At 37.5% G+C, this 12,202-nt stretch overlaps 1 protein-coding gene across 1 annotated transcript; it reads right to left on the bottom strand.

Annotated features, from left to right (window-relative positions):
* On the bottom strand, positions 2,630-10,792 carry LOC109728494 (protein PAF1 homolog). Its single transcript, XM_020258906.1, has 13 exons — positions 10,431-10,792; positions 9,593-10,206; positions 7,309-7,377; positions 6,630-6,737; positions 6,362-6,542; positions 6,196-6,275; positions 5,951-6,070; positions 5,658-5,763; positions 4,934-5,020; positions 4,389-4,457; positions 3,878-3,949; positions 3,639-3,800; positions 2,630-3,270 (listed from the first exon to the last, which is right to left on the bottom strand). Exons 1-13 carry the CDS (start codon positions 10,527-10,529, stop codon positions 3,142-3,144), a joined length of 1,896 nt encoding a protein of 631 aa, XP_020114495.1. The 5' UTR covers positions 10,530-10,792; the 3' UTR covers positions 2,630-3,141.

Below are 12,202 nucleotides of genomic sequence, written 5' to 3'. Positions count from 1 at the left end.
CGTTTGCAAACATGCCCTAACCTGCTGAGGAAGTTCCTGTATTTGTGGTCGCAGAATCGAGGAAATCACACTTCATTAGCAAAGACGACCAACCCTAATTTGTAGTAACATAAGTAGATTGAGTTGAGAAATAACAGTTTTCCCTAAGAACTCACCTCGTAGAAAATGTTGGTTCCAACAGCACTCTCGGTCTCATTTGTCTCCAATGCCACAAGAAACAAGTGTTCTCCTCTAAAAGCTTACGCAACCAGAGATGAGCGCTTTTAATCATTGAAAACTCGAGATTTGCTAATGTAATACATATGCTCGGCCATTTCGTGAACACATCTCAGATTACAGGGACACTCGACACCGACGGCATCGCGATAATCAAGCCTCCAAGTATGAACATGAAATGCCCAATTGCCAAAAGGCAATAAGAATATCACCAAATCATTTGAATATCTTGCAGAGACAAGTTTGTAAAGAGAGCATTTGAAAATCAGAAGCATGAAGAATTAGTTTTAGACAGGTTTTAGATCAGCAAGATAGGATACAACAGCTTGAGCAATGAGTTACAAAACTCACTGAAAACTGAAAGAAAGGAAGAGGCACGGACTAAATATTCTCCATATTAACAACTTTAAATCCTGAATGCTAAAAGCAGAATCAAATCAGAAATTCCCTAACTAGCATTCTGCGACACCATGCAGCAGAAAAAGAGAAAAAGAAAGAACGAAGGAAAGAGCATCAGCAATGTTACAAGTGAGGCCATCACATATCGAATGATAAAAGTTGTCTTTTACCATGAAACAGATAATAAGCCATACGATCGGGCTACGAAACTGACATTCATATGGATTACTTAAATTGAATACAAGCTCATCTGTTAAAATTAATGCAGTATTGTAATCATGCAGAAAATCTCTGCAAAGCAACTACGCACTACATGCAATGCAAGAAAATCTTTGTACTGCTACATTTTTACTCGGATTCCTCCCAACATCATTTTACAAAATCGTAGTGTACTTGAATTGCTCTTGATCACTCCACAAAAAATTTCAGGAATGTGTGCTCAATATGCTTTTACTAGGAAAAAATGCACCATTACATCCAAAGTAATCTTACAAATACAATCACACTATCAGTGAGGATGGTTTTTTTTAATATTAAAATTTAATAAGAAATCGTGTCTTCTTCAGAAAACATTGTTTTGTCTTGACAGGTGGACTCGATCATCTATAGGTGCTTGGAAGTAATGCTAGGCATGAATCTGATTTGAAATGCAGAAAAAATAAATCTTAAAGAACAAAAAAAAAAAAAAAGGTTCTTTCTTAAAAAGGTTGTCCCCCAAGTATATTCTGATTTTTCTCAAACACTATACTAATTCGCTTTCCTAGTAAAAACATGACTTTAATAATAACATCTTTATTGCTTAATTACCTCTTCTAGTCGACAAAAAGGATCAAATGAAAACCGCAACATCACCAGGGCATCGACTTGTCTACGAATGAGATTATTCTATATAGCATGACTCATTGAAATGCTAATTCGGAAAACTTACGTAAAGATATACCTCAAATTTGTCCTCCTCCACTAAAGAGTATCCAAGCACAAGCGAGATGCATGCTCACAAATCAGACATTAAACATCAGTACTTTACACTGTATTGTCTAATCTAATAATGCTCTTAAATAAACATTAAACAACTTAAATAAACATTAAACAAGTAACAGAAAGTGAATCCAAACTAACATAAATTGACAAACAGTAGTAGATAGCGTACCTCAGAATGTCGAGAATCTGAACAAGAATAGAAGCAGAAACCTCAGTAAGATCTAAACAGACAGGAATGCCGCAATAAGAATATGCATGTATACTTTATAAAATGCACTTTTCTTCCTGCAGCTGCAAAGAAAAAAAATGAGAATAATAGAAGTAAAATGATAAACACATGTTTGTTGCTCTTAGACCACACAGGGGATTACTTCAGTGACGAATTACATCACCGTACAATCATCAGTCATTCCACAATATATAGCAAGTATATATATATAGGGAACAGATAACACAATGCAGAGAAAATAAGACGAGGTTTCTTTAGTAAACCAAAAGAAAGTTTTCTATTTGCATGTGAAAGGTCAAAGAAAAAGGGATGGCATCGCAAATTTGCCACCTTGTGAAAATATTACCTAGAAGGAATACTACAAACTTCTTATAGTCTTAATAGAGAAAAAGATCAAATGACTACAGTATAAAGACACAAATAATTATACAGGGAAGAGGACAGTAATGTGCAGATAATAGTTATTCAACCACTTCGTTTTGTTACGAATGGTAAAACTAGTCAAGAAAACAAGGAAAATCAAAGATTCTAGAGGGTGCTAATATCATATCAATTGTTAACTACAACATAAAAAGACTTTGAACATATTATGCTATAATGTAGATTCTGTCAAATAATGATTTAACATTGAAAATCTCATGTGCTATCTTAAAAGAGCCAATGAAAATGGCACTGGTATATATATATATATATATATATACAAGCCCATCTAAGGCATCAAGCAGTTGAAACAATTAATAAGTTGAAAGGGATCACTTACTCGGCTCTTCATGAAGCGGAAAAACAAAATAAACGTGCTTAAAATTTTTTCCAACACTGAATCCATCATTTATCTTATAAAAATCCCTTTTAATGCGTAACCAATATAGCAAATGTAGCATTACATCTCCATCTCAAAATAGGAGCAGCTTGACACAGATTCATAGGGTCTGCACCTTTTATATCTCTACACTGGGCTCCAAAATTTCGTCAAACTTACACATATTCACCATTAAAACAAAATCAAAGGGCATAAACCATTAAAAAATAAACTGAATATTGCAAAGATAAACTCATGGATTAGAGACATTAGGGCCTTGTTTTCACTCAAGGCCACATCAGCTAACTATTGCAACTAAAAGAGCTCTTTGCAACTGGCACGTTAAAGCCGAGGAAAAACTACCACCAGCCCGGCGCACCATGCAGTTATACTGCTGTTGGCTGGTATAATTCCAGCATTGTCTTCAAATATCAGAGAATTTTGGATAATTCTCTGTGCCGGTTCGACGTTTCTTGCGTCAGGTAACATTGATGCATTGCTTCCTTTTTCTTTTTTATTAATCGGACATGTCATCCTCCCCACTGAACTGATCTCCATCTGTATGCATATATTTATGCTGTCTTTCCATGTCGTCATCATCATCAAAAGATCTTTGCCGCTTTGAATTTCGATCATCTGCTTTTTCCTGAAAAATTTGAAGTTTGTGTACTAAGAACATTTTGCAATTCACTAGTAACAATACATAGTTTTTCCTGACCTAAATCAGAACCTATACAGAATCATATTTAAGAGAAAGAATCTGGTTGTGTATTAAGATTTACAAAAAGTTAATGCTGTCAATTCCACTTAAAAGCATATGGATCATATGTTAAAGTGTTTGACTTAGCAGTTTGATTTAAAGCCAGCCTGTTTATCTGCTAAACACAATCCTGCTGCTTTTTGGTATAGAAAAGCTGCTCTAGAAGCCAGGATCACTGGCAATAAGCATGTGCTCAACAGATTCTTTTCCACCTTAGTATGCATCGAAGCCAAAAAGGTGAAACTGTATCTTACATGTTTTCTAGATATTTCTTCAAGCTCCTTATTTTCTATAACAGCAACAGCTGATTTCCTCCTCACAGTAATTCTTGAGGGCACTGGAAAATGTTCTACGTCGTCCCCAGACCTGCCTTCTTTTGCCTTCTTCTTTTGCAAAACAAGTTTTGTAGGAAGAGGCTGCACAAACAAGAAATGATAAGCATCAAAAAGAAATGCATAGCTGCATATTCCATAATGAGAATATTCAGTTTTACCAAATATCTCGCAGCTCCATCACCAAATGTCATGAGGTATGTAGTTGGGTCATCAGCATCATCACCCCTTACCTTCAGCATTAAAAAAAAAAAAAAATCCTCAGATAAGCACATTATACGTCTTGTAATTGCTTATGAAATGCAATGACAGAGACCATAACAAAATTTAAGATTATATCACATATTTACATATATAAACCTGCAAAATTATCTTTTAGCATATATATTCTAAAAGATCTGAATGTCCATCTATGCCCTTCAGAAGCATAACTTCTTATGTACATAAACTGGTGCTTACAAAAGAGGCCTCTTAATAAAACTTAGCCTAATACAAAACCAACTTCCTCCATCAATTGGATGATTCTGAAATTACGATAATGATATCTTCGTAAGAAACTAACCTTGGAATGGGCATATAAGAAAATTCAGATTTTACAGGGTATAAATACAATTAGACTATTTTGCAAATATGTAGAACTCTCAAAGAAGTAAACAAGTTTATCAGCCATACATCCCAATGATATTCTCTGATCCATGAGTATGACAGCTCTTCATTTTCATCATACACATCCTTGGTTATCTGCGAGCACATATAAAACAAATGTTCTGAGAGTAATTATAAAGTTCAAAAAACATATATAACAGATGACAAAAGCAATTGGGAAAATTGGAAAACAAAGAAGAGCGATGGAATTATCGTAGACAGAAGTAAGTTCAGATTTAGTGATCCAGGAAACAACATAAAGTTAATAAAAACAAAAGGTGAAAATTATAAGCATGTTTCAAAACATTAACAGCCTTTTTATTATAAACCCCTAACAGTTTCCAAGCTGTCGCTAGAAGCAGAAGTTATCAAATAAGAGCATCTGCTTTTTGGTAATAAAAGCAAATTTCAACATGCTGGCCTAACAATGCTCTGGGATGTTTGTCTTGTCAAATGCCTGACGACTTCGCTACTCGGGTCAAGTAAGTTGTTCCAAAAACCGGGCCAGGGAGATACATAATTCAGGCAAACAACTTGAAAAGTTAAAATTCATAGTGACAGAAATACAGTACCTCTTCAGGTGCAGGTACCATATATGCCAAAAACTTCTCTGGTTTTGCAGGATCTGAACCATTAACTACGAAACTCTTCATTAAAGCCTGCCATGGACAGAATGAAGAAGATTCAGCCAAAGGTAGTAGAGGAAAGAAAAACAATATCAGCATGTTAATCTGATTGGTGAGAATGATAACTCACAAGAGAATTCAAAGCATTGAAAAGCACCGAATAAGTTAAAAAAAAAAAAAACCTTTAGCACTTGACAGAATAACATAGTATACAAACTTAAAACTGATCAACAGTATCATGGTCTTTTCAGCAATTAGGCCATCAACTTACATTTGGCCTCAAAGACCTAAGTTTAAACGTCCCTCTATTGGGACTGAATGTGGTTTCGGGAATACTGAGTATAGATTAGGCAGTTGGCAGGCAAAGAGACCTATATGTCTGGAAGTTCAGTTTGAGCTGAAAGAAGCAGAGCATTCTATTCATTCTCTGGCTCGTAATTGTGACAAGGTAAAGAGAGAACAATTGGAGTACTCAAAATTTATCTCATTACCATTTTCCGTGAGGCACAACATACAAGCCCAATAGATCTAACTAAAAGAAATTCCAGGATGAAAAGTGATATTTATAAAGATGTAAAGACGATTTTCAATAATAATAGCCAGAAGAAATGTATACTAGGAGAAACAGATAAAATACCCAATTACAAACAGACAAAGATATATAACTCACTTGTGATTCATACTCGTCACGAACAGAACTCTCCAGCTTGTTGTACTGCTCTGAATCAACAGTAGGCTCTCCATCAAAAGTTACCATAACAAACCGATCATCATACCTAATGCAGCAAATTGTAATATGAATACTTGTTAAGCGAATGGAGAGCAACACCAAAATTAAGATTTGATCAAATTGTCTAGTCAAGCTTATTCTTCAAGATGTCATCTAGAACCGACCAATGCCATGCATTGAAATAACGAAGTTTTGGTAGGATTCATAAATATTAAAAATCTTGAGGATGATACCTATCAAAATCAGGTAACAAAGGCTGAACCCACTCGGCTTCCATAGCAGGTTTAGTTTGATGAACAGGTGGCAACTTGGCCGCTTTGAAAGATTCTTCAATGGCCTGTATTTGCTTTTCCCTGGTACATACAATTGAAGGCTGATATACTGACTGTTGCAAGAATATAATCTCTAGCAATTCTTACAGATCTGTGGGAAATATAAATTTTCTTGGTTGCAGTGATCATGAATATATAGAGCTTACCTGCTGTTAAGATTCTCCAAGAAAGAATTACGACCCTCTTTAGTTTCACGCATTTCCTTTGCTTGTTTTTCAGTTATTGACTGAAAAACCCAATATTTAGCTAATTATATGAATCGGCGAGTTGCATTTAGACAAAAACATTGAGAATAAAATCATTTGCAAGTACCATTTTGGCTTCGTCCATACTAATTGGAGAAATGTACTGAGTCTTGACCAACCATGAAACACCTATATCACTAGGCCGCTCCTTTCTTCTTATACCATCTTGCTTAATAGGGGTCACTACTTCATCATCACGCAACAGTTCTTCATCTTCTGGAGTTATGGGAGAGTATATAGGAGGAGGACTGAAGCATAAAATATATATTAGAAAAGGTATTTTTTAAAAAAGAACAAAGAAGTTGACAAACAAGTTGTACGTAGATTTATCTTACTTGTATATACTGATATCCAATAGGTCAAGAGGTATCCCAAGATCTTGCTCAGGATAGAGTTTGGGCTTGTACAGTTTCTCCAATGATGTTATAGTGTATTTTGTATATCTGCAAATAATCACATAGCTTCTTTTTAAAACAATGAGAATGAAGAAGTGATACAGAATTTGCCAAGGCACCTTACACATGGCAGAACTGCAGAAGTCGACTACATAATCACTAAGAACTAGCATTGAAAACACATGAATAATAACACAACTCTTTGCGTTCTTCGGTGCTAAGAATATCCCAAAACTCTCCAAGTAAAGGCCTAAAACCTAGCATCTTCATTTATCACATAAAATTTGCCTTCTATTGAAATGATATAAATAATCTCAGAGTTTCATAGCCAATAAAGTGGCAAGCAGTAAAGGGCTATACCTAGTTCAACCAATCAGTGATGAAGATCTATACCAATTAATCAATTCACACTATATGCGGATTAATGGCATAAGAATAATGGTTAAGAAACTTGATGTGAAAAATTAGAGGAGATCGATAGTTTTCGTTCACATACATCAAAGGCACAAGTTTCATTAAGAAAGAAGGGATAATTCATCTCTGAGCCCCATGATGAACAAACTATCAAAATTATGTACAAAGAAAATCACATAATGAAAGAACAACTAGTCATACAAACCTGTCTTTATCGGTATTGAGGGCTAGTAATTTTGGTTGCGCTGTTGGATCTGGCAATTCATTCCTAAACCTGCAGAAATAACAAAAGATCTTACGAAAACTTCCAGAGATGCATAAGAAAGAGAACTTCCATAACAGAAACTATGTAGCAGGCCTGATAAAAAAAAAATTTGCAATGCAACAAATGCTAGTTCAAAGAGCTTAACACGTTCAGAATCTCAGTATTCAGTAACACAGATATGTAAAAGTTTGAAGCATTGAATAGAAAATTACGGATAAAGGGGAATCTGGTAGGTAAAATGAAGATTCCTCACCTACTTGCTACTTATTATGTCAACACATGAAGCTTGTTGAAGACCGGATTTTCAATTCTTCTTAGGAACACAATGAAGATAATAGGATTTCACACATCTTCATTTGATTGTCATCAAATATAATCTAGAAGAATAAACTTGATGTAATGGCATGAGAAAGAACAAGTCAAACAATACAATCTATTACATACATTGTGATCTACAATCTATTACATACATTGTGATCAACAATTTATCCAAGAACAGGTTTACAAGCCCCCCATAAATTGTGATCCTCTATCACCCAAGAACAGGCTTACAAGGCCTCATCTCTACAAATTTTATATGGAAAGCAATCATAAGTATTAGCTAATATAGGTCACATGGACACAAACAAGGGACATTGTACACTGACATGACACGTCTCAGACACGGCAACTCATCAGCTTTGAAAAGATTATGACAACGACATAGCAGGAACATGGCTAACAAATATAAAAGCTTAAAAAGCATCTACCTAGATACATTTTCATTATGTTTCTAAATGCAATAATCCTTCCATAATAATTTCCTCACTTATAGAAAGAAAATTAATCTTTCTTAACTGGTAGTAAACAATAATTATAATAAGTTCCATAGAGAACAACTGCATTAACTTAGAATCAAAGCATCTATTCAATTCAAAAATTTATTCATAAATTATGAGGAAACAGAATATTTATGTCACTGATCACGTCAAACACTGTCCAACAGAACCGAAAATTGACACCTTGTATTACCTTACATTTTTTTGCATTGTATATTAACGAACACGCTTCGGACACATGACGGATAAGCATGATCCTACGGGACACGTAATAAATATGTGACGGTCACATGAAGAGTTGAGTAGGACTATAGACGCACAATGGACACGTGAAGTGTCCGGCTAGGACACGACGCCCCAGCACAACACGACTTGACACGGCAACATTTTTGGAGTGTCACAAATGACCTGTTGGCATTGCCAATAACTCATTCATTGTCTAAATTACACCGACATGGACATGGGACATGAACCATGACACGGCTCGGACATGGCAACTCATAAAGTTTGCAAAAATAAGGCAGATATAAGGCTTATAAATATCATAATTTTGATTAAAAAGAGTAAATCTCTTAAGGCATTCTTATTAATTTTGCAAAAAAGTAACATACTAGAATTCCTCACGTATAGTAAGCAATTGAACTTTCTCAATTTGTAGATGTATAAAACTAAACAATAATTATAATAATTTAGAAGGTGAAACATATATTCAACTCAAAGAATCCACTATGCAACATAAAGAAGAATAATAGTTATACCAACAAACACTTAAAACACTATACAATGAAATTAAAAAGTTAAATTCTCACATTCCAATTTTCTTATACTGGATATGCAAATCGAGGAACTATGAACTTGCAATGGATGTGCATGATCAAGAAGGACAAGCAACGGACAAGCAATGGATAAATGATGGACATAGAACACAATGGAAACTTGTCCATGGAGTGTCTCAGTAGGAAACGCGTCTGACACTGACACGATACGGACACTGCAACATTTTAGAAGTGATGTTCGTAATTTATGGTGGAAAAGCTTCTGAGAAAGAAAACCCATTATGAAATTGGCACCGGCTTTGCAACCTAACCACCATTGCTTTTGCGTTCAGAAATATCTGTTAGGCACCGAAATAACAATATAATTTTGTTCATAAGAATTATTGAAATATTTTGTTAAAATTTTTGCTAATTCCGTTAGATAGCGATAAAACTAACCAGGTTCCTTGAAAAGAATTATAGAATGTTCTGTCAAAATTGTTACAAATACTATACATTCATGCATCGGTTTTAAATATTGCACTAATATCAAAATTTTTGAAGTTCAATGCGAATGTCAAAATATGCATAGTTCAGGTAAGGTCCATACGATTTTACCCAACAAGTATCATGAATTCGAAGCAAACTCACTTCATCTTGCAGATGAATGTGGTGGGCTTCTTCAGCCGGTTCATGACCCTATCCCCGCCCAAGAAAGGAGCGGTCGCCATCCGCGACCCCGCCATCGAGCCGTGCTGCGGCCTCATCTGTGTCTTATGCGCAACAGTCGCCTGCGACTGCTTCAGCATAAGCTGCTGCCTCCTCTCCTCCTGCTTCTGCTTCTCGTACTCCCTCTTCTTCCTCATCCTCCTCTCTTCTTCCGTCTCCACCGGCCCCGATTGCCCATGCGGATACGCCGAAGGCTTCCCGGAGGCCGGTGCGACGGGCTTTTGCTGCCTGGGAGCGGCGGCAGCGGAGGGTTCTTTGGAATTAGGGTTGTGATGATGATGATGATGGGTCCGCTGGGTGGAGAGCGCCGGAGGAGGTGGAGGCGGGGCCGAGGGAGGGGGAGCGGGGGGAGGGTTCGGGGGAGGGGACGAAGGCGGGGGAGGCGGCGGCGGCGGCTGCTGTTCGTAAGGAGGAGGAAATTGCGAGGATTGGTAGTAAGGAGGCGGCGGAGGTTGCTGCGATCCCACAGATGGCGGCGGCGGAGGCGGCGGCGGTAGAGTCGATCCATACCCGTACTGCTGCTGCTGCTGCTGCTCTGCTGCTGCGCGGCGGAGGCGGCGGAGGAAAGCTCTGCGGCGGGGCGGCGGCGGAGGAAGCATATGCGGCGCGGCGGCGGCGGGAGGGTGTTCCGAGAGGGATTGAAGGGCAGGTGGAGAGGGTGCGGGTACCCGTAGCTCGGCGGCGGCGGCGGCGGCGCGGCGCCACGGTAGGGTTCTGGAGGGCGGCGGCGGCTGCGGCGGCGGCGGCAACGAGGGAAGGAGGAGGGAGGGGTTCTGAGGCGGCGCCGCCGGGGACGGAACGGCGGCGGGGGGAACGATTGCGGCGGCGGAGGAGGGGGGAAGGGTCGGTACGACGCCATGAACGGGGGGATCGTAGAGAGGGTTTCGACCCAATGGAAACCCTAACCCTAGAATACGAATCTAGGGTTTCAAAAGAGATCGCGAGGAGGGGGAGAGGGCGAAACCGAGAGGGGAGAGAAGGGTGAGTGGTGAGGAGCGTTTGACCCGTGCGTCTTCGGTGTAACGTTCATTTATAACTTTTCGAGACACTGACACGTGGGTCCCACCTTAGGTGGGCCCGCCTCGTCAGGGAAAGAACCGTGACACGAGCAGTTGCAATAATGAAGATATATAAAAAGAAAAGAATTGTAAATTACACTATTGGTCCTCAAACTATGCAGTTCTCAAACTTCCATTCTTTATAATTTTTTAACTGACCTGTGATATTTTAATCCTTAAATTTTAATTAATTTATAATTTATTTTTTTAAATATAAGATATGTAACACTTTAGTTTTTAAACTTTTTAAATTATTATAATTAAGTCACAAAATTTAATTTTTTTGATAAAAAATTGATGAATTATTAAAATCAAAGTAATGTAGCATTTTAATTATTATTACATACATTATCAAGTAGGATATTACTACTATTACGAAAGTTCGAGAACTAAATTATCATATACTTTAGTGTCAGCAATTACAACTAGTTAAAGTTTGAGAACTAAATGCCACACATCCCACTAGTTTGAATCAAAAATTATAATAAATTAAAATTTGAGGACTAAAGTGTTACAAGTCTAATAGTTTAAGGATCAAAAGTGCAATTTATCTTAAAAATAAGAGGTAAAAGTTTTTGAAATCACATCACCTGTTGCCCAAAACTGAGACACTCTTTGTACCTTGTATTATGTTGGCAATCTCAATTTGGTTCTAAATAAACAATGTAATGTTCATTTCGAGAGTAGACGAAAGCAGAATGCATCATAAAGTAATCAACTTATTTTTCAACGGCATGCAGATTCTATTGTTTCAATTCATATGAATCTGGGTTTTCGCTCGATGCATCATGGTGAATTGGTGAATTGAGCGACTCTTTTAGATGATGCGAGGGGTTCGCCGTCTCGATTTATATATGTATCTAAATCAAGTCAATTTGGATAGAAGCTTTAAAGGAACAACACGATGTCCACCGTCTAGGAATAGATGACAGCAGAATGGACGGTGAATTTGCTGACATCTTTGGATGGCGCGCAGAATCCACCGCCTTGATTTATACAAATTTTTTGTCTGTATATTTCTCACCGTTCAAATTTTACTTTCATCTACTTCATATAATTGTTGCGAACAGGGATATGCTAAAATTTGAGCTCGATTGGTTTGGGCCAAGCCCGCGGAGCTAAGGACTTGTTTGGGCCAACCGAAGATACTTTTTTGTTTGATTTTTTATTCGAATTTCTACGTAGTTAGCAATGTATGTAGTTTGAAATACAGCAATCAGAATCATACCTCGCATTATTATTACTCAGCTTTGAGAGTAAGGAGATCATCTCAAAGTCAAAACAAGTACTGACGTTGACAATTTTTTCAAAATCACGAGTTCAACCTCTAAGATCCACAAAAACAATCAGAGCCTACGCCACTCACTAACTATGACCCGAACTCGAGCTCGAATTTTTTGGGTCGATCTCAACTAGACTCGATAAACTAAAATAATAATTTTTCCTTGGCATTTCTCAATCCCCACCCCCCCCC

Source organism: Ananas comosus, linkage group 24 (genome assembly GCF_001540865.1).
Source record: "Ananas comosus cultivar F153 linkage group 24, ASM154086v1, whole genome shotgun sequence".
In the NCBI taxonomy this organism is placed as follows: domain Eukaryota; kingdom Viridiplantae; phylum Streptophyta; class Magnoliopsida; order Poales; family Bromeliaceae; genus Ananas; species Ananas comosus.
Note: the sequence above shows the minus strand (reverse complement) of the source record. Positions and strands in the feature narration are given on the sequence as shown.

Coding starts and splice junctions, on each gene's coding strand:
- LOC109728494 (XM_020258906.1), bottom strand. CDS start 10,529: ATGGCGTCGTACCGACCCTTCCCCCCTCCTCCGCCGCCGCAATCGTTC. Junction 10,207..10,430: donor GCCTCAGAACCCCTCCCTCC/TCCTTCCCTCGT, acceptor CGCGCAGCAGCA/GAGCAGCAGCAGCAGCAGCA. Junction 3,801..3,877: donor ATGGAGCTGCGAGATATTTG/GTAAAACTGAAT, acceptor TTGTTTGTGCAG/CCTCTTCCTACAAAACTTGT.